This window comes from Suricata suricatta, chromosome 12, assembly GCF_006229205.1.
Source record: "Suricata suricatta isolate VVHF042 chromosome 12, meerkat_22Aug2017_6uvM2_HiC, whole genome shotgun sequence".
Lineage (NCBI taxonomy): Eukaryota > Metazoa > Chordata > Mammalia > Carnivora > Herpestidae > Suricata > Suricata suricatta.
Genome location: NC_043711.1, coordinates 26,009,311 through 26,033,333, shown reverse-complemented (window position 1 = coordinate 26,033,333; position 24,023 = coordinate 26,009,311). Strand labels below are relative to the sequence as shown.

The 24,023-nt window shown below is 35.0% G+C and overlaps 1 protein-coding gene across 6 annotated transcripts in view; it reads left to right on the top strand.

Moving 5' to 3' along the window:
- C12H3orf67 (chromosome 12 C3orf67 homolog) overlaps positions 1-24,023 on the top strand; it is a 238,675-nt gene that overhangs the window by 73,634 nt on the left and 141,018 nt on the right. For all 6 annotated transcript variants that reach the window (XM_029918410.1, XM_029918411.1, XM_029918412.1 and 3 more), the window contains exon 5: positions 11,800-11,914. In XM_029918410.1, coding sequence (XP_029774270.1) covers positions 11,800-11,914 — 115 coding nt within the window. The remainder of the gene's footprint in view (positions 1-11,799; positions 11,915-24,023) is intronic.

The window sequence follows — 24,023 nt, the reverse complement described above, 5'->3', positions numbered from 1 at the left end:
TACCATTTACTCAAATACTCACTGAGGTTGCCATTGTTAAAAAAAATTGTCAATCAAAGATGAAGATATAAAAGCAAATTGGAAACCGAATTGGAAAGTAATTTTACTCTCAAATGGATTGCAAATGTAGATGTTAAGTTTGGAATGAATGTCGTTAATGACCATAGCTGAGAGAGTTCTACACCTGCTGATCACTAGAATATTATAATAAATGAGGTTGATTTTCCTGTTGACTACCCCATTTTTTCTCAACATGGTCTCATTACTTTTTCTATCACATTGCTGACCCTTAGCTATGAATGCTCACTTACAGATATAAAAATGTACTAACTCATATATGGGTTTTCATATCTATCTTTAAGTGTGAGAGGAGCCGTGCCAGTGTTGCTTGTCTTTTTCTGCTTTGTTAGGTCACAGGAGGTTTGAGATGGTGAAAATCAAGCCTGTGTTACAACTGAAGAGCTGTTTTACAAACAGCCTTCCTTACAGCAACTAAATTGTCCCCAAAAAAGCACATGAGCACATGAGCATAATGAAGCTTTTAAGTAGTTCACACATATGCATTTATATTCTCTCTCTCATGAATGACTAATTTTAATTTTTTTAAAGTAGCAATTCAGCTTGCTTTCAGAACCATTTAAGCTTAGCACATGATTTTGTTTTCCCTCCAAAACCAAGTATTCTTGATTATGAGATAGGGAAGGTTTGCATATTTATTTTTGCAAAGACAGTAGAATAAATTCTCATCACCATAAGTGGCTTAGTCTAATACCTCTGTCCTAAACTGGGCGCATGAGCATTTAGAAATTTTTCCAGAGATCAGAGCCATAATGGCTGGGTCTGATGGAGAACTATTTTGTGCAACCAAAAACCTGAACTCTGCAAGGGCAAAGTCAGGCCATGGACCCATTGTGTGGTTCTTAGGGAGCCTTACAGCCCAGGGGAGCCTATCTTTCTTAATAAATATTTTAGTTAGTAGAACATTAAAGGCTAAAAATACACAGCATTCACTAAACAATCCAAGGCCACCCAAGTTGACGATGGTTGGTACTTAGCTAGAATTTTCTATATGCCAGGCACTATTCTGAGTGTTTTTCTTATATTCACTTACATATGCAATCCTCACAACAATCTTATGAGTATTATGGTTTTCCACACTTTCTTAATAGAGAAACTGAGGTACAAAAGGTTAAGTAACATACCCAGTATCACACAGCTAAGAAATGATGAAGCCAGAATTTGAACATAGAAAGTGTGGCTTTGAAATTAATGCTCTTATCCACACCTGTTGATAATGAGTAGCCTAGAATAATAACAATTTATCACCGAAAAAAAATAGCAGTACTCAAAAACTACTATTAACTCAAGACAACATTGATAATGAATTTTGTAATGAATTGTCTTTCCTCCAAACTGTAGAAATCCCATCTCTGTTGTGTTTGTACATGTGCATGCTGGGAACTCTTACCTATCACCAAATCTTTCAGGGCAGTCAGACTTCTTTGTGGAATTTAGAATGAGAGACTGCTTGAAACTCTAAAATGGGCTTGGGGGTACCAAATGCTGGTAACACTTTTAAACTCAATTAGAATGTTACTAGAAGTGATAAAACTGACATTTATGGGACCGCATGTTATCCACCCATGAAAACAGGAAAAGATTTCATATTTGCATCAGATTATGGCCCATAAAGTGGACTGTAGTTACTGACCTAGAACATCAAGAGGGAATGAAAGAAATTCAGTAATAGAGGCTGAAAACATGCTGTGGTGCGTAAAAAAAAAAAAAAGATGTGATTATTTTTAATTTGGAGTACTGAGGTGTTTTCAAGGAAGAGGTGGCATTGCAACCCAAACTGTGATAGATGAATATAATTTCACCTAACATAATCAAACAGGACTTTCAAGGGAAACACGTAAGCAAAGGCACAAAAATATGACAGGATGGAGAGTGGGTTTAAGTAGAAAGCTTGCTGGTATTGTCATTTTGTCAGCCCACTCCAGTGTTCCCTGTCACATCCTCTGGGTCTATGTCTGATATCAGCTGCAGCTGCAGTGAGCAGTTTGGAGCAATCTTGCTTGGATAGCTTCCCATGTAAAGTGCCATCCAGGACCTTCTCTGATGTTGTGGGAGCCTACTACTCCACCCACAGACAGCCATAGCCTGGAAATACTAGGGAGGTTAGGCCCCCCGAGGCAACCCTAAACACTGGGAGGAGTTGGAAGGTAGAGGATATATGCTCCCACCTCCTCTCTTCAAGTGGACAATTCTAGAAGGTGCTCTGTACATTTCTGCATGGTCCTGGACATCCTGGTGGAATGGGGCCCCTGTCGTCTACTGCAGTATTGTTGACAGTGCAGTCTTATCTTGCCTTTTCCTCTTTTATTGTCTTACTCTCCCTCTTCCTTCATTCTGTTTCATGGACCAGCTCTCCAATAAACTACTTGTACCTGTGTCCTTTTCTCAGCCTTTGCTTTTGAAGGTGTGCTTCATAAAGAGGCTGCACTACACAGCCAGGTACATGAGAGAGCACAAAGGTTTGACTGTTAAATAGAGTCAAGATTCTGAGCTCTTAAGCCAGTACTAATGCACACATGAAGCAGAAAGTGATCTGGAACTACCATTGTAGCTCTCCAGTTCTTTCTAAATGCACGTTGGCCCAGATTTAACAGACTACTTCTCCAAGCAATACTCAAGAGAATACCTAAGACTCTAACTCACCCAAAAGGAGCTCTTACACTTCTACCTTACGTGACATTTTGCAAGAACCATGCCCCATAAATGCATAGAAGCCAAATTTGTTAGCCACAAGCCATCTTAGAGAGATCAGGTATAACCTGCAAAAACAAACAAACAAACAAACAAGCTAATAAGGATGTTTTCCCTTAAAAACACCACTAGTATATTTGCCAGAGGTCAACCATATTTGCAAGGAGTTTAGCTGGTCACCTTTCTCTTTGACTGAATGCCCTTTAGTAAAGGGGTTGAATGTATTGCAGCAAGGTACTCACCCCTTCCTTTCTAGTAAGCATGAAACCTTTCAAAAACACTAAACCATGCACTATCATCTTCTGCAATTGTCAGGCAGACTTGTAAATAACGTACCTTTATTCTTCTTGATTTATCTTTTTAGATAGATTTCTGGCTCTGCCACATATTAGTTCTGAGACCATGAACAAATGGCTTAATGTCTCTGAGCCTCTCACTACATTGATAAGATGTGGTATTAATTCTTATTTCAAAGTTCTTGGGAGGAATAAATGAAATAACAGTGGGGAAGTTGAGCGGAGGTTCTAGCATATGGTAGAGATTTAGATGTTGCTCTTAGATTTTCCATCCTTTTCTGTTTGTTAAGTATAGCCTTAATATCTCCCCCATCAAACTCTTGGCATCTCATGTTAAGACTCCTCAAAACCAACCCTGGCTTTATTCTGCAATTCACTCCTTGCTGATGTTCTCACCTGGTGTCTCTGCAACTCCTTGAGTTCAGTCCTGCACTCCTTACAATGTGAAGTCTGACATGAACGGAGGGCACATAGAGGAATGTGGTGAAAAGTGATAATGGAGTAGTGACCAAAGGTCTGATTTGGGAGGTCCTTGAATAACAAGATGAGGAACTTGAACTTTATTTCTTAGGCTATAGGATGCCAAAGAAATTGGAGCCAAAGGGTGGCATTCAGTCCCCATGGCTGGTCCACGTGGAAAATGGACTGAGAGATAAAAGAGTAGAAGCAGAGAGACTAATGTATTTAAAGCAAGGAATGACTAAGCATTGTGGCTATAGAAAAACCAAAGAAGAAACAGACACAAAACTGCTAGAAAAGTGAATTTGACAGGATCGGACAGCTAATTGGAACAGTAAAGCCCAGATGTTTAAAACAGGGAAGAGTCGGTGATTTCCACAGGTCCTCACTAATAGCAGAGGATTGTAAGTACAGGAAGCTATGGTGGCACCGTGAAGTGACCTTCAAGACCATGGAAATGAAGAAAGTCAGATTAGCCTATGAGCTTTTAATTGCAAGACAATAGTTCCTGGATCAGAGGGGTGTTGTCTTTGTTTTTGTTTTGTTTTGTTTTTTTACAAATTTTTAAAGGAAGAATTTGTGAATGGAGTGTATGCGCGCGCGCACACACACACACACATACATACAAAGGCAAAATGGGCTCTGTCCAGCCAAACAGTCTTAGCTACCACATGGTAAATGTTTTGTTCCCAGGGGCAAAGATTATTCCATTATGGATGTTTTTATAGCCACTGTCTGCCCAAAAGAAAATCAGCATGTGGTTAAGAATGTAGTTACTAGAATCAATTAGATCAGAGTTTAAATCTGCATTCTGTTAGATGTGTAAAAATTAGAGCTTAAGTTTCCTCATGTGTTAAGTAGAGATGATACTAGTAGACATCTTGTGGGGTTTATGAGAGCATTATGAGATAATGCATCCAGAATACTTAATGCAGTGCTGGCATCTACAAAATGTTCAATACATAACAGATATTTATTTTTTAAGGTTATTTTGAGAGAAAGAGAGAGAAGGTGCACAAACAGGGCAGGGGCAAAGAGAGGGAGAGAGAGAATCCCAAGCAGGCTCTGCACTGTCAGCACAGAGCCAGGTGCAGAGCTCAGTCTCATGAACTGTGAGATCTTGACCTGAGCCAAGATCAAGTTGCACACCGAACCAATTGAGCCACCCAGACCCCCCTAATAGATATTTAATAATAATGTTACTACCTTTCCTTTAGGGAATGCATACATCAAGAACTGAAGTCTAAGTCACTTGTTCGGATTGTATGCTAACCCAAAAGACCTGATATTTGATAGATTTTTTTTTCCTTTAGATGAATTACCACATTCTAGCAGATTACACTCATTTTGCTAGCTTTGGAGCATCCTTTCAGTTGTAAGACACATGTTTGTGACCTATTGGAAAACTCGATCCAGACTGGAATCCAGAATTGCGCAGGAAATGATTTTAAAAGAATGAGAAGGGAAGAGGTAGAAGGGTACGTGGTTTTTATCAGATGAACAAGTATTGTATTGAAAGTGTTTGGCTGTGATTCTGCGAGGAGGACACCAAGGCAGTCTTGTCACTGCTAGCACAGCATGTGGCAAATAGTGGCCACTGAGCGTGAAGGAATGAAAGAGCTTCAGCCTATTATGGTAGTGACCATACAGTCATATCACAGAAATCATGGTGGAATTTATAGAGACTAGTTTTAACACTCTGCTACTTAACTAAGCTATATTTCCATAGACTAGTAGCTTCCTTAGTTTCTGGAGTCTAATTTCCCTATCTACAAAATGAAGAATGAATACACTGCCTCTAGTGAAAGATTTTTGTGAGACTTAATAAGAGAATGTCTATGAAATGTGCAAAAACAGCTACTGAAGAATCGTTATTTTTCCTTCCACATTGGAGAATGATTTCTGCATCTTAGCTACTTCCATAGCTCTGGTACCTTGTGTTGTGCTAGTAAAGCATTGACTGAATGCTAGTTGAATGAATTAGTGAAACCAGGAAGATAATTTGAATAGGAGACCTTGAAGTTTAACAGTTCCTAGTGATGATGGGCTACAAAGTAGGGCTATTTGTGCAAGTTGCTAAAATAGAATAGATGTATTAGTTGTCGTGGTAGAATAGGTTTAAGTTTAAATTAAATTTTGCTCTCTCTGTAGATAAAGTTATCCAGAATGGTGGGAGAAGAAAATTGTGATCTAGGTGCCAGACTTTCCCAGGAATATGAAAGAATAGCATAAAGATAAATAGATCAGTACTGAGTAGACTTGGGGAAAGTAGTTTTTAATGTTTTAAAGTTTTAAAATAAAAAAAAAAATAAGAAATGCAACTGCATGTAGACCATTCACCATTTTCTGAATCATACAATGTCTTAATACATTTTTTAAAAAGGAAACATAACAAAGTATATTTTCTGACCACAATGTAGTGAAATTAAAAATCAATAGCAATGCAATATATAGAAAAGACTGTGCTATTTGGAAATTAAATAGTACACATCTAAGTAACCCAAGATTCAAAGAAAAAAGTCATTTGGGAAATTAGAAAATACTTCAGATTGAATGAAAATTACAACACAACATATCAGCATTTGTGGGAGACAGCTAACATAATGCTTAGAGGAAAGCTTTATAAGTCTTAAATGTTTGTAGGAAGAAAGAGGCTTAAAATTAATTGCCTAACTTTCCACCCTAAGAAGCAAAGGGAGAAAACAGAACAAATTAAACCTAAAATAAGTAGAAGGAAAGAAATAAAAATAGAACCAAAAATCAATAAAATTGAAAACAAAGAATAGGGAAATTTTATAAAGCCGAGTTGTTTCTTTAAAAAGTTAAACTTCATAAACCATAGCAGGATTGATTCATAAAAAGAGAGAAGTCACAAATTACTAATGTCAAGGATGAGAGAGAGGACCACTACAGGTCCTATTAATGTTAAATGATAATAAAGGGAATAATATGAACAACTTTAAGGCCATAAAATCACAATTTATTAAAACTGAAACAACAAAACTTAGAAATCTGAATAGCCTCATAATCTATTATATTGAATATATAACCAAAATCTTTCCACAAAGAAAACTTTAGACATAGATTAATTCTATTAACATTTAAACTAGCACCATTTTAGGGCCCCTGGGTGGCTCATTTGGTTAAGCATCTCACTCTTGAGATGATGAATCCAGCTCAGGTCATGATCTCACAGCTTGTGAGTTCAAGCCCTGCATCTGGCTCTGCACTGACAGCATGGAACTGGCTTGGGATCCTCTCTTCCTCTCTCTCTCTGCCCCGCCCTCCTCAAAAGAAATAAATAAGCATTTACAAAATAAAAATAAATAAACTAGTACCATTTTAAATAAATTTTCAGACAATAGAGGAGGAGGAAACTCCAAATCACTTAGGGGATAAACTCAACTCTGTTATCAAAACCTGATAAAGGTATTATGAGAAAATTACAAACCAATGTACCTCATGAACACAGGTATAAAAATCTTCAACAAAATGCCAGCATAATTGAGATTCATACCAAGAATACAAGGCTGGTTTCACATTTGAAAGTGAATCAGTGTTATTCAAAATATGGACAGAATAAAGGAGAAATACAATAAGACTATCTCAATGCAGAAAAAGCATTGGACAGAATTCCATACCCTTTCATGACTAAAAAAAAACCTTTTAAAAAAACTAGAAATAGAAGAGAACATCTTCAATCTGATAAAGGAAACTTACATCTAACATAAGATGTAATAGAAACATAGTGAACATTTTTCTCCTATGATCAGGAACAAGGCAAGTTTTTCTTCTCTCATCACTTCAATTTAGTATATGCTGGAGGTGCTGGCCAGTGCAGTAATGCAAGAAAAAAATAAATAAAAAGATTTAAAAATGCAGAAGTAAAGTCTTTATTCCCTGAAGATATGATTGTTTGTGTATATAATCCTCAGGAATCTACAAAACAATCAATTAAACTAATATGTGAAATAAGCAAGGTCACAGAAATAATTATATACAAAAAAAGGGAATTTTTATATAATAGCATTTGGCTGTTAAACTTTTAAAATCCATTTTCAATCACACCAAAAAACAAAATACTTAGGAATAAATTAAACAAAGATTGCACAAGACTTCTAAAATGAAAACTGTAAAACATTGTCAAAGAAATTAAACAAGGCCTAAATAAATACAGAATAAATACCATGTAAGTGGATTGTGTAACTCAGTATTGTTCTCCCCAAATTGATCTTATAGATTCAACACAATGCAAAACTCTTAACAACTTTTTTTATAGAAAATGAGAAGTGGGTCCTAAAATTTGTCTGGAAAAGCAAGGGCCTAGTGAGCCTCAAAAAAAAAAAAAAAAAAAAACCCAAGTTGAAGAGTTTCTTCATCCAGTTTCAAGCCTTACTACAACCCAGAGTGATCAAGACAGTGTGACATTGGTGGAAGAATGGATAAATGAAACAGATGGATCCATAGAAAGCCCAGAAATAGATCCACACTCACATATATACAGTTGATTTTCAACAAAGTACCATGGCATTTCAGTTTGGAAAGGAGATTCTTTAACAAACAGCGCTGGGACAACTGGATAAACATACAGAAAGAACCACACCTACTACCTCACACAATATGCTGAATATTCGATAGATCATAGAATGTAAAAACTAAAACTATAAAGATCTAGACGAAAACGTTGGAAAGTGACTTCTTTGCAACTTCAGGCTAGGCAGGGATTTTTTGGGAAATAGAAAGCCCTACTGTAAATAGTAATAAGCAGGACTTCATGAAATTAAAAACTTCTGCTAATCAAAAGGTATCATTAAGCAATAAGCTAATCTAGATAATGTGTATATGAGTTTCTGTGTACTATTGATAGTTTTCTATGAGAAACTTTTTCTGTGAGAAACTTTTTCTGTGAGAAACTTTATTTCCAAATGAAAGGTTAACTAAAAGATACCATTATATAATAGTCAAGAAGTATTCACAATGCATATATCTGACAAAGGGCAGATATCCAAAATATATAAAGAACTCTTAGAATTGTAAGAAAACAACCCAATAAGAATTGAGCAAATGACTTAACAGACGTTACACAAAACATACCAATAAACACATGTAAATGTGGTCAATGTCGGGGTACCTGGTTGATTTGGTCATTGGAGTGAGCGACTCTTGATCTCAGGGTTGTGAGTTTGAGCCCCATGTTGGGCATAAGGCTTATTTTTAAAAAAAAGTGGTCAATGTCATTCATAAGACAAATGCAAATAAAATCTCAGTGATATTTGTTCATATTTATCAGAATTGGCTAACATTAACGTCTGCTAGTACCAAAAGTTGTTGAGAGTATATAACCACTTTGGAGAATTATTTCTATAAAATTATACATACTTATTCCCCAACTACCCAGTAATCCCATCCTCATTATTAAGAGAATGAAAATACTTGTTTACAAAAAGACTCTATAGGCATATTCAGACAGGTTTTATTTATAAGAAACCAATACTGAAAACAAGTATCCATCAACAAGAGAATAGATAGATAAATTGCATAGCCATACAAACCTCAGCAATTAAAGAAGGAACTATTGGTGCATGTTACAACATGGATAAATCTCAAAAATGTCATGTAAAGTGAAAGAAGCCAGTCACAAAACAGTATATGCTACACCATTTTATTTATAAGAATTTCAAGAACAGACAAAACTTAGACATGATAAGAGAAATCAGGGGTGATGATTGATGAGAAGGGATCAGGAGAGAACCTTCTAAGGTGATGGAAATGTTCTATATTTTGTTTGGAGTTGTGATTCCATCAGTGTATACTTTTATCAAGGCACATGAGATTGTACTCTAAAATCCTCATTTCAATTATACATATTTTACCCCAATAAAGAAATAAAAGACTATAACTATTTCTTTTTATGATATCCATTCATCATGCAAGGTAGAATGTTGACTCTCCTAGTGTGAACAGTAAATTTATAAAATCCTTTACCTTGGCTAAAGACCCTGAATGATTTGGCTCTTACTACCCTTTCTACTTCATGCCCCCTTTTTTACCTCCAGCTCTTACCTAACCCTACTGGCTTTATTATAAAGTAGGTCATTTCTTGATGTTTTCTAGTTCAGACTCTTATTTATTTTCTTCATTGCATTTAGGATAACTTGCATTTATTTTTTTCTCTTTCTCCTTTTTTACCTTGCTTCTTTCACCATCCTATCCCCCGGTGTATTCCCAGGCTACTGCCTGACTCAGTGAGTCTTTGTTAAATATGTGAATGAATGAATATTCCTGATGTTCCTTATGTTGATAAAGTGGTGGTCTGCTGAAACATTCCTCTGTTTGAAGTTTGATCCTTACAAATTCAAATAAAAATAACATAGTCTTATCTCTATAAGCAAAGCAGACCTTTAATAAGACTGTGCTTAAAATGAGTTTTTGGTTGATGCAACCAAACTTTTTGTATGATGCAACAGAACTTTTTCTTTCCTTTCCCTTTCCAGAATCCCAATATAGTTTTCCTTCTATTTTCTAATCAGAGCTTTGTACACAAGAGACCTAATAACATGATGATGCTTTCCAAACATATTTGATCCAGTACCCTATTGGTAAAATGTTTAAGCACATCAACCACATATGTACATTTATTTATTTCAAAAACATGAATATATTGCAGTACTTACTATATAATGAAACATGCACAAAAATAACATTTTTAAAGGATGCGATGAAAAATGGCTGTAACCACCCTACCTCCCTGTACGCTCATCCCACTTTGAAGATACTGCCTTTTAGCAAATATTCTGCTATATTTATTTCTACATCTAAGTATAAACCTGCAGTAAGCTTAATACTCCTGCATTTTAACCTTACCTCTGACTATGGGTTGAAAGGCTTTATTGCTTTTTAAATGAATTTATAGTATCGTTTAGTGCAGGCAGGGTAGAATTTTTAGGTGGGGCATACTCTGAATTCATCTCATATAATTTTTACTGTACTTATTCTTAACATTGTTCACTGATAGTTTTTCTACAGAAGAATATGTATTTTAGAGGGAAGAAGTAATGAGATTAGAGAAGTAGGAAGGCAGATCAGGAAGAGCTATAGAAAAGGCTGTGTTGGAGCACCTGGGTGTCTCAGTTAAGCGTCCGACTCTTGATTTTGGCTCTCAGGTCATGATCTCACAATTTATGAGATCAAGCCCTATATTACACTCTGTGCTGACAGCATGGAGGCTGCTTAGGATTCTCTCTCTCTCCTTATCTCTCTGTGCCCCAACCCCACTTGCATGCGCTCTCTCTCGCTCTCGCTCTTTCTCTCAAAATAAAGAAATAAAGAAATAAACATTTTTAAAAGAAGAAAAGGCTATGTTGACTTTTAAAATATTTAATTACACTGTAAATATTGATAGTAGGTCATTTGAATGAAATGTCAGCTTGAGGGATTACTAATTGTAGAAAATTAGCAGTTTCTACATGTAGATAATGTTGCTAAAAATGGTGGAAACATCAAACTATTCTCTGGTAAAAAGAGAGTCTTTAATAAGCATCGAATCTACCATATAGCAGCCTGAGACAGGTTTGGAGATTTTAAGCCTCCTGTTACCTCTGAGACCTAAAGGAAGCAGAACATAAAAATGAGCCTCTATCAATTTGAGGCAAACCTAATCTTTGTGATCATGGCTGTGGTCTAAATCTATTAAAGATGTTCAAATTCAGTGTCCTTGGTATCACTGTGGCTTGACCTGAATAGTGAGCAATAAACTTGTGTATTATAATTCTGGTTTGAAGATATGTGCTTAGGAAGTGAAACCGACAGTCAGTGTTTTGTGTCTGTCTCTAAGCAGACTAAGAGCCTATATAAAATGACAGGTGCATTTCTAGGGAAAGAAACCCATAATGTTTTCCTATTTAGTAGGTGACAGTATGTCCCAAGATAACACAAGCTTAAGGGGCTGGAACAAGCATGGTTATTAAAGGCTAGCAGTTTCTCAGGTCATACAAGTTGAATTTTTTCATAGGCGAGAAGACTCTGGAAATCTAGTGTAGAGTACTGAAATAAATTAGCATATTAAGTGAATTTATACATTCAGGCTTGTGAGCACTTCGAATTTAAGAAAGAAACTTTATTACTTCTTGAAAGAAAAAAAAAGCAGTTCTTAAAATTCTGTGTTTGATCTCCCTATTGGAAAGGGCCTTTATGATACATGATATCATTTTGATGATTATCCAAAGCAGTGGTTATTATATTGGTGAAAATGTTTTTCTCTCCTTTCTGTTTTTAGAATTACAGATTTAGGAAACATTAAAAGAAGATTGTATTTATCAACGGTCCATAAGGAACTGTCCTCAACTCCTCTTCATGCAAAAATCCCACTTTTCATGATCAAGCGCAAAATTGTAAGTGTCACATGAATGTTGCCAAAAATATTAGATTCAACTCAGCAAATATTAATTATGGGCCTACTCTGTGTATAAGGTACTTTGTTAAGTACTTTGGTCATATAATAATGAATAAAATGCATTACTCTTTCTTTCTCTCCTGTGAAAGAGCTTAAAATCCACTAAGTGGGAGAATATAATTATCTGAGCACCTGGAACACCTACAAAAACGTGATAAGAAATGCAGTGAAGAGAGAAGTTCTACTGGTCCCATGTAAGGGAAAGAAGCCGCTCTGAGTGCAGGATGAAGGAAAGGTTTCATGAAGATTACAGTCAGTGGGGCCTATGAAGGACTGTAAGAATTGCACAGGTAGAGAAGGGAAGCGAGCATTCCAGGCAGAAGGAACAGCATGAACAGAAGCATAGAGGCTGAAAATTGGTACAGATTTGCAGAACAAAGAATGTTTAATCATTGTTGCCAGATTTTTTAAAAATAGCCTTAAGGAAACAGCAGTCCTAGAATACAACAGTCAGGGATACATTGGGAGATTTTTATGCCTGTTGTGTGACCTCTAAGACCTAAAGCAGCAGTAATGTATGGGTAGGTAAACAGTAGGCCACTGCCAAAGTTTGAGTGTGCTATGACTAACTAGTCTTTCTCAGACTTCAGTTATTTTAGTACTACTTTACCATGTTTGTGTACACCCTGTGATGAATACTTTCCTTTAGCCACCTTTTGGGATCTTAAATACATTTATTTTAGAAGAAACCTTTAATCACTTACTCAAATGTACGGACACCAGTGTAAGGAAGGATTATGAAAAGTCAGGTAAATATAACACCTGGAAACTAATAAAGCTCTAATAACTGATTCTTTAAAAAAAAAAAAAATAGAGATCTGTGACCTGTCAAAGAATTCAGAATAAACTTCTTACAGAAATTTGGTGACCTACAAGAACATACAGACAGACAACCAAATGAACTTAGGAAAACAAACCACAAACAGCACAAGGTATTTGACAAAGGAATAAAAAAACATCAAAAATAAACAAATAGAAATGCTGGAGCTGAAAAATACACTAAGTGGAACTAAAGAATTCAATAGAGAGCTTCAAAAGCAGATTCAACCATGCAGTAAAAAGAATCAGTGACCTGGAAGACAAGGCAATCGAAATTATACAGTCAGGGGAGTAAAAAATGAAGAGGAAATACAAAGAGTGAAAAAAGCCTATGGGTATTATGAGACACAAGGAAAAAAAACAATATTCACACTATGAGAATTCCAGAAGGAGAAAAGAGAGAGAAAGGGACAGAAAGTTTATTTAGAGCAGTAATGGCTCAAAACTTCCAAAACCTGGGAAGGTAAATAGATATCCATCTCCAAGAAGCCCAAAGGACCCTAATTAAGACTACACAGACATAAAACAATTACATGGTAAGAGTCAAAGAAAGAATTTTAAAAGCAACAAGAGAAAAGAGAGAAGTTACGTACAAAGGAACTCCCATAAAACTATGGGGAGATTTTTCAACAGAAGCTTTTCAGGCCAGTAGAGAAGGTGATAAATATTAGGGAAAAAACTTAAAATCAGCCAAGAATACTATACCTAGCAAAACTGTCTTTCAGAAATAATGGAGGGATAAAGACTTTCCCAAACAGACAAAAGCTGATGAAATTCATTACCACTAGACCTATCTTACAATAAATGCTAAAAGGAGTTCTTAAAGTAGAAATAAAAGGCCTCTCACAACATGCAAATGTAAGAGAGCAATGTAAAACTCACTGTATATTTAATAGTCAAGAACTGGAGTCTCTAACAGGGCAATAGTGCTGCATAATTCATTTATAATAATATAAAATTGCATTCACCCTTCTATGTCTAAGTACTGATTTTCTTATTCATCTAAGATTTTTTAGAGTACAATGTTAGGTAGTTTCCAAGAGTTAAATCATGTGTGAGACTAATACACTATTCTATGTGTTAATGAATCAAATCTGTCATTACCTTGCTTCTGTGAGTTCAGTTTCCTTTGTCAGTTAACTAACTGAAGTTCTAGATATTTTGTTAAAATCTAAACTGATGACTATACATGGCTATGATACACACACATGTGCCCAGTGTCATTTGTGGGAATACAGTCTTTGAAAATCAAATACTGTCTTTCTTTACAAGTAAACCTTGATGAGATAGGAAGTGAACTTGACTGATTGATATTTCTTATTTAACAAATCAGTCAGATGAATTTGTGCCAATGGCACCAAGTATCTAAAGACATAAGAAAGGTACTACTGAAACTAAAAAAATAATAGTATGTGTAATAGGTCCTGGGGGGCGATGTTCTATGACTCATCTACCTCATCTTCCCAGCCTCCAGTCCAAAGACTCTGGAGAATAGTTACATATAGGTTTTAAAAAATCCTGGTGTGAAGAAAGCAAATTGGTCACTATTTGAAGTAACGTAAGCTCATGCTAAATTTTAAAAGGCAAAACAGTCCTAACATTTGTAACATATCTAGAACTTTTTCCTCAGTGTGGTTGAATCTAGAAAGAATTGCTCACTTTTATATGAGATAGTCCTAAGAAATAAGCAAAGATATTTTTTCTATAGATTTCCCCATCCAAGTGAAATCACCAAGTCATAACTACTTGTAACGTATTCTGTTTCTATATTTTATTAAATACAAACACGTAAATAATACATAGAGGTTAAGAGCATGGTATTTGAATTCTCACAGTTATGAGTTATGTGGCCCTGCACAAGTTTCTGTGTTCATTTTCATCTATAAAATGCATCTAATATGAGATATACATCCAATTAAGATTTTTGTGGAGATTTACACAGGTATATAAACATAAGGCTGGCCCAGTCTAAGTCCTAGATTAGGATTATAGCTCCATTTTGTCCTTTACTTGCTATTTTCTCCAGGAAGCCCTCTATGATATCTCCTTTGTGGTTTAGATATTTGGGGTATAGTTCACCATTGCCATTCATAAATTCATAATCCTTATAACACTTCCTCACTCTGCACCTAAATCATGTTTGCTTATGTATGTCCCCACCTTTAGACTATAAGTATGTCTTAACTGACTTTTATCCCTAGTCCCTATAAGTACATGGCATGTTGTAAGTACTCCATAAATATTTGTTCAACAAATTGGCAAATCTTACCGTGCCTCCTGACATGGGAGAGAAAATAAATGAGTTTGTCAGGGACCTTTCTAAGATGTGCTTGATGATCCCAGAAATATTCTGTACTATTCAAACAGATATTAAGAAATTCAGTTCTAAAACTTATACTCATTTACCCTCAACCCAAGAAATGCTACAGCAGCAGAGGGTCTTTCATTTCCACTGTTGATGTAGTCTGTTCCCATAGAGCCCTTATCGAATTAAAGCTGAGACATGTTTTAGGGGCACCTGCTACAGCAAGAAGCAAGGTGAGAGAGAACACTCCACCCATTCAAAATGCCATCGCTAGGCTCCTCCTTGGTGCTGGTGTGGTGTTGCTCTAGTTCTCTGCTTTTTCTTATTAATGTTTATTATATTTATTTTTCAGAGAGACAGAGACAGAGCGTGAGCAGGATAGGGACAGTGAGAGAGGAAGACACAGAATCCGAAGCAGGCTCCAGGCTCTGAGCTGTCAGCACAGAACCTGACACAAGGCTTGACCTCATGAACCATGAGATCATGACCTGAGCCAACCCAGCCATCCCTCTGGTTCTCTGCTTTTTGCCAAAACTTTCTTCACATCTACTTTTTTAGGAACTGTAGAAATTTTGATGGTAAACTTTGAAGCACAGTATTTTTAAAGCTCTTCAGCTAACATTTATAAATCAGTAGTTACCAATATCGTCTGCTGTGCACTGAGCAGTCAGCTGAAGCAGAGTGGCAACTGCACACTTTTAACAGAGCTTTAAGCTCTGCACGTTTAGTCCTCTGCACTCATAAAGAATGCAGGTGCACTCAGACCCTTCCCACCTCGTTCATATAAGTTATCTGCATCGGCCCTCTAGGCATATGGTTTGCAACCTCAATTTAGAGGATAGTTACTAAATAGTCCACTTTGCCTTGATTCTTTACCTAAAACCTTTACATAGCCAAAGGCAGCAAATAAATATTCTTATAGCCACACCAGTATGAATATTTATGTATAGGCCACTTACAATTCCAGTTACCATTAAATGTTCAACCTTTCAAATAAAAAATTTTATTTTTCATGTTATTCTTAATTGTGAGCAATTCACTTTAACATTTAAATTACAACAGTTTATACTTTTAACTTAGGTTTTCAATGGTAAGAGCAGTTTGACAAGTTAATAACCATCAGATTCAACAATGGAGGTAGCCACTTAGTCAAGGCTCACTGAAATCAATCTTACTTCCTTTTCAATATAATTTCAGTTAGTTGATGATGGTATCAGATGAACATCAATGTCTTGCCACCAAAGTATATATTAATGTACAGTATGTCTAATTGTATCTGAATGGGAACTTCAGGTATGAAATAGCATTGAGCATGAATCATTCATTGGAGCTATAATGAAGTGGTGTGATAAATTACAAGGCCAAAATCTTTCAGTAACCTTTACCTCTCAGATACCTAGTGTTTGTCTATAAATGACTCTAGAAGTTTTACTTTCTTGAACCACAACTCTGATGGGATATGTTATGACTTTTATTACAAACTGAGAGTGTGGTATAATGTTTTTAAATTTCCCCTCAAAGATCATATTTCCCATAAAGCCAGTGATTTAGAAATTTTTGATGTTTAACAGTATTTAATTTCTTGAATGTCATTGAATAAGAAGGAAATAGAAGAAGCAGGTTTATTTAGACACAAGATCATTTAGATATACACTTAAGATACTGGAGAATGTTTATAGCTTCTGGTACTTATTTGAAGGTCTTTAAATGTTTTCATTTCCTTTTGAGAATATCATTTAAAAATACCTGTTTTTCTTTCTGTACTCACCTGTCAGTCAATATGGATGTTGGAGAAATTTGGGGAAAGAAGAGCAGATCCATGCTTCCTCTGCTGGCCCTGAATGGTTATCTGAAGTAGGAACAAGTACATAAAATAAGTTTTTTCTGAAAAACAGATAATTACCTCCTAAATCACATGAACAGGCAGGATATTATTAGAGTTGAAATGTAGGCTCTAGAGCTAGATTGTAGGGGTTCAAATTCTGGTTGTCGCTTCCTGTCTGGGACCTTGACCAAGACAATTAATTTCTCCATGCTTTATTTTCTCATCAATTAGGCGGTGACAATAATAGAACCTGCTTCCTAGAGGAAGTTGTTAGGATCAAAACAGTTATTACCTAGAATAGTGCCAAGCTCATAGTAAGTGCTCAGTTAATGTTACTTGTTATTATTTTACTATTTTCTCTTGACATAAATCCATGTTTATCAACTTACAGTGTCATAATAAACTTCTGAACTTATTAGTTCACTTCATTTGGCAAATATTTATGGAGTCATTGCTACAGATCTAGGTCTGTGCCAAGTGTTAGGAATCCAAAGGTAAATGACACACAGTCTTTCTCATCCAGGAGATTATAATATGGCAGAGGAAGCAAACACATAAATAATTAAAGATAGTGGGCTCTGGTGAACACCAAGCTAATCCTAGGAACCAAATGCTCTTAAAGGAAAATATCAGATTTATCTAGCCAAGTTGGGAAATGTTATATTGGAGATATTTGTGCTAAATTGTGAAAACACACAAACAAAATTAATGAAGGTTTATGTAATATTTGATACATTAACTGATTCAAATATACAGAGTTACAGTGCTAGAAAGGAAGGCTAAATGAAACAATAAAAGGGTTTGAAAGCCATGTTAAGAAGTTTGAATTTTAGTCCATTAAAATTTTTAAAAATAATTTTTAACATGGAGAAGTTTTGTGATATGATCTGTATTCTAGAAAATACCTATGATATCAGAGTGGGAAGAGCTAGAGGCTGAGAGACCAGTTAAGAGGCACTGCAGAAGTCTAGGTGAGACATATAAGCCTGAATTACAATAGTAGCAAAGAAGTAGAAGAGGAAGACAGTTAAGAAAGATACTTAAGGAGTAAAATCAGTAAAAAAAAAAAAAAAAATGGAGAAAATGGCACTGAGTCTCAACACCAAGTTAAGCACTGCAGAAAAGAGCAAAATTGAAGTCAGAAATATAGAAACTATTCAAACAAAAGCACAGAGGGAGGAAAAAGCCTAAAATGAGATGAATACAGTACAAATGGCTTGTGACACATTATCAGCCAGTCTAATATGTGTATAATCATGGTAGTAGAAAGAAAGCAGAAATTGAGCACAAAGAAATTTTATTGAAGTCATGGTTAAAATTTTTCAAAGTTAGAAAAATATACCCACAGATCCAGTAAGCTCAATGAATCAAGAGCTGAAGATCACTCAAAAACCACACCAAAGCACACCGTGGTATAACGTAATTTAAAAAACAAACAAAAAGAAACAACTCTAAAACCATGCCATGGTATGTCATAACTAAATTGCTAAAAGTCAACAATAAAGAGAAAAATCTTAAAAAATAGCCAGAGGAAAAAAATACATTATACACCAGAGAACAATGATAAAATATCACAGCTTCCAATCAGAAGCAATGAGAGTAAGAAGACAATGGAATGATTCTGGGGGAAAAGTTTTTAAACCTGTCAACCTAGAATTTTTTGTTTAGTGACGTCAAAGTTGGACCAAAATGAAAACATTTTCAGATTGAAAAGGTGAATTTATTGCCAGCAAACTTGCTCTACAAAAATATTAAAAGAAGTTCTTCAGGCTGAAAAAAATATGTACCAGATTGAAATGTGAGTCTAAGTGAGAGAAGAACACCAGTAATGTTAAATATATAGATGAATCTCAAAGATTCTTTATTCATATCATAATTTCTTTTAAAGTATTTGTTGAAAGCAAAAATCATACTGATGTAGAAGTAAAATATATGAAATATATGATATTAACACAAAGAATGGTAGAGATACTAGTATACTTTTTTTTAGGTTTTTACCCATGAGATATTCTATTATTACTCAAAGTTAGAGTGTGAAAACTTAAAGATTCATATTGTAAATTCTAGTGCAATCATTGAAAAAAAGAGTATAACTAATCAGCCAATTGATGAGATTAATGGGACACTAAAAGTAAAGAATACAGGAAAGAACTAAACAAAGAACAGAGGGGACAAATTGAAAACAAATAGCAAGATGGTAGTCCTAAATTCACAAACATCGGAATAATTACATTAAATGGACCAAACTCTGACTAAAAGACAGAGATTGGTAGATTAATTAAAAAAGAAAAGTTTATATACCATGCAAGCACTAACTGTAAAAACAGCTCGGGTGTCTATGTTAATATCAGGCAAAATCGATTGCAGGAAAATGAATATTATGTAAAGTATATTTCATAATGATGAGAGAGTCATATCATGTAGAAGATACAACAAACCTAAATATGTACACACCCAGTAACAGTGCTTGGGAATCCATGAAGCAGAAAGTAACAGAACCAAGGAGAGAAACATAAATACACAGTTTTAGATGAAGATTTCAACATTCCCCTCTCAGATTCCCTGCATCTGAAGCATCTAAAATATGCAGAAATAAAAAATCAAGAGACTATATCAGTGAAATAAAGAAATGCACAGTGGAAGAAATCAATAAAACCAAAAGTTTGTTCTTTAAGATTTAGTAAGTGATCAGCTGTTAGCTATAGTAATCAAGAAAAAAAGAACACACATTACCAATATCAAGAATGAAAGTAGGGAAAAGAGAAAATATTATGAGCAATATTTTGCCATTAAATTTGACAATTTAGATGAAGTGGGAAATTTCTGTTAAGGACACATTACTAAAGCTAATACTAAAAAATTAAAATTCAAAATACCCATGTATTTATTTATAGGAATCGGATTTGTAATTAAAACCATTCCTGCAAAGAAAATACAGGTCCAGAAAATCTATATCCAAGCTTTACATATAATTCTACCAAACATTTAAGAAAAAAATAATACCAATTTTAAACATTCTCTTTCAGATGATAAAGGAGAATGAACATTTCCCAAATCATTGAATAAAATGAGGTCAGCATAATTCTGATACCAAAGCCAGCAAAGACATTATAATTCCCAAAAGAGAACTATAAATCAGTATCACTCATAAACATAAATATTTGCATCCTTAACATCAAGAATTCAAGGTCAGCCTTACATTTGAAAATCAGTGTGATTGTTCACATTAACAGAATAATAGAGAAAAAATCATAAGATCATCTCAATAAATGTAGAAAAATATTTTAATAAAAATTCTTTAGCCATTTATGATAAAAACTTAGATCAAACTAGGAATAGAAGGAAACTTTTTCAACCTGATAAAGGGTTCCTATAAAAAAAAAATCTACAACTAAATGATACTTGGTGGTGAAAAAGTGACTATTTATTCCCTAAGACAGGGAACAAGACAAGGTTATCCACTGGACTTCTATTCAGCATTGAATTGGAGGTCCCAGCAAGTGCAGTAAGATAATAAAGAGAAATAAAACACAATCAGATTAGAAAAAAAAGTAAAACTTTCTCTTTTTGCAGACAACATAATCATCTAAGCAGACAGTTCTAAGGAATCTACAAAAACTGAACAAAGCCTACTAGATTGAGTTTTGTAGGGTCACAGAATATAGCGTAGATATAACTGAAGTCAATTGTATTTTTATATATTTCTATTTAAGTTATTTATTCATAGCAATAAATGAAAGTTTAGAAATGTTTTTAATTTGAACATTTTTATTAAGTTTTTAATTCCAATATGCTTAACATAAACAGTTTTATTAGTTTTAGGTGTACAATATGGTTATGCAACAATTCAATTTTTAATTTTTAATTTTAAAAATATTTACAATAGCATCAAAAATATATAACAATCAGGAATACATTTAATAAAATACATGCTAGACCGTTACACTGAAAAGTAGAAGACATTGCTGAGAGAAACTGAAGAAGCCCTAAATAAGTGGAGACATGTTGTTTATGGACCCAAAGAATGTATATCCAATGTAATCCCAATCAGAATCCCAGCAGGCTTTTAAAAATTTTTTTTTATTTCTTTTAAAGTTTATTTTTATTTATTTTGAGAGAGACATAGACAGTGTGAGTGGGGGAGGGGCAAAAAGAATGTGAGACAGAGAATCCCATATAGACTCTGCACTAACTACCAGCCTAGAGCTGGTAGAGATCATGACCTGAGCCGAAACCAAGAATCAACACTTAACTGATTGAGCCACCCAGGCACTCAAAGCTTTTTAAATTTTTTTAGTTTTTGCAAGATTTATTAACAAATTCTAAAGTATGTCTAGGAATTCAGAGGTCATAGATTACAGAACAATTTTTAAAATGTAAAAATTGTACCGCATGATTTCAAGACATGGTATAAAGCTACAGTAATCAGGACAATGTGTTATTGGCATAGATACAAAAAAAAAACTTTTTATTTGTGGCTACACATGTATAGTGAGTTGATTTTCAACCAAAACACCAGAGCAATTCAGTAGAGATAGGAACATGTTTTTTCACAACTGGAACTTCTGAGTATCCATATGAGGAAACCACAACCCATACTTCACACCATTCACAAAAACTAATTTAAGACAAATCATAGATCTAAATGTAAATGTTAAAAATATAAACAACTTTAGGAGATTTCTTAGGACCCAGAAAACATTAACCCTAATAAAGAATACATCGACAAAATGGGCTTCAACAAAATTTAAAACTGCTCATCAAAAAGACATTTTTAAGAAAATGAATATGCAAGCCACAGCTGGGAGAAAATATTCCTAATACATATATCTGGCAAAAGACACATCCAGAATATATTCTACAACTGTATAATAAAAAATAACATTTTAAGGCAAAAACAATTGAACAAGCACTTCACAAAGATTATACAACCGAATAAACATGTGAAGAGCTCCATACCATCAATCAGCGGAACTCAAATAAAAACACAGTCACTACTATGTCACCCCTAGAAGGGCTAAAATAAGAGGCTGGGAATACTAAATGTTGGTGAGATATAAAACAATTACCGTACATTTCCAGCATAAATGGAGAATTTCCAGCATCACCACCTTGGAAATACCTTTGGAAGTTTCTGATAAAGTTAAACATTTACCCATTAACCCACCAGTTCCACTCTGTGGTGTATATCCATGGAAATGTAAGTGTGTGAATACAAAAATACTTGTGTGGGAATTTTACAATAGCTTTATTTATAAAATCCAAAATCTTGAAATAAGCCATATGTCCCACAACAGAAGATTGAACAGTTAAACTGTGGTATATTCACAGAGTGGGGTACTACTCGGCAAAACAATAATGGACTACTAATAATGCAACAACGTTGATGAACCTCAAGTATTAAGCCAAGTGAAAGAAACCACTTCCTATGATCCCATGTATATGAAGTAATAGACAGATAATCTAAGGTGAAAGAAATCAGTGGTTGTCCTTGAGAGGGGTGACGTTGACTGGGAGCAGCACAAAAGATTTTTCTGGGGTGATTGAAATGCTTTATAACTTGATGGTATGCAGGTGAATGAATGGTCAGAATCCTCAAACTGTGCCCTTCAAGTCTGTTCATTTCTTTGTATGAAGATCAAAAAGTTTCTATGGTTAATATATATTAAGCACATATATGTTAGGCACTATTCTAAGTGCTTACATGCATTTAAACATTTAATCCTAACAACTCTGAGATATGTATTATTATTACCATCATTTTACAAATGAGGAAAGCAAGGCACAGAGAAGTTAAGTAACTGCAAAGATTATTTAACTGGTAAATGGTGGAGATGGAATCCAAACCCAGGCAGAGAGTCTCCAGAGCCCACACTCTTGCATCCCTAGAAGGAATGTATTTAAAAGGAGTAGGGTTTAACTGGAGGGAATTTCAAGATGGATTAAGGAATAGAATATTATAATTAGATAACAAATTTTTAATTCCAAGTTTTTAAAGTTAAGGGTTGTAGAGAAATGAAGTTAAATCTCAGGATGTGGCCATCTGAGTGGATTGCTGAGTGAAGAGGTGAAGAGGGTTTTGGAAGGATAGGAGGTTAAGGGACTCAGGGTATAGGACAGTACTTTAGAAGGTAAAGTGCATCTGGTCCCAGCGTTTTTCAGGAATGTGTATATGGGCTGGCAAGGGTGTGTCTGCAGAAGTGGGAGTGACCGGGGACTGAACTGAAGACCAGGGAAGTCAAAAAGGCTAGAAGAGCCTGTGAATGGAATGCCTCAGGCTTAAAAGAAGATAGGGTTCCCAGTCAGAAGTGCAAGCCCTCTCCCAACACAACCTAGCCCCATGGCCTCAAAATTGGAGTCTTTAGAAGCATATGTGAACTCCATAAGTGAGCTTCAACTCCAGAGTTGAAAACTAATATCTCAGAGAAAAGCCAGGTTTCAGTTAAAGTAAGGTATTGCAGGACCCTTAGAAAAATACAGAGAATGTAAGTACCTTTTAGCAGTAAGGATTTCAGAGGGCACAGTGAAAGATAACTTGAGAATTAGCAGGAGAAAAACGGGCTGCTATTTCAGGAAGAGACTGCTTGCTCAATGCAGATAGGAATGGGAGGTGGGGGTCAACTACTGAATAGGGATCATGAAGATACATTGTTGGGAGTTTGACTTTCTGTGGTTCAGCACTAACAGCACTAACACTAACAGCCCCAACCTCTCCTTAACTCCCCTCTCTCCGTGTAAGGGCTTGCAATGATTTGCTTTTCCTGGGGAAACTGTTTGGTTTTTTTTTTTGGTTTTTTTTTTTTGCTTCTCAACAATCTAGTTTAATAAGCAGAAATTTCTGTTTTCCTTTTGCTTTTAAGGCACTGGTAATTTCAAAGAGGACACAGAAATTATTTTGTACAATGTTGATCAATGTAGGTTTGCCTCATGTTTTTCCATGAGTTAAATTATGTTATGCATTTATTTTTTTCTGTTTATTTATTTATTTTTTTAACATATGCAATTATTTTCCATCATTTACACTACAGTAGTTACAATTACACTCCAAACAGAAAAGCAAAGTAAAAAATCAAAACCCCCACTTCTATTTCATGTAAT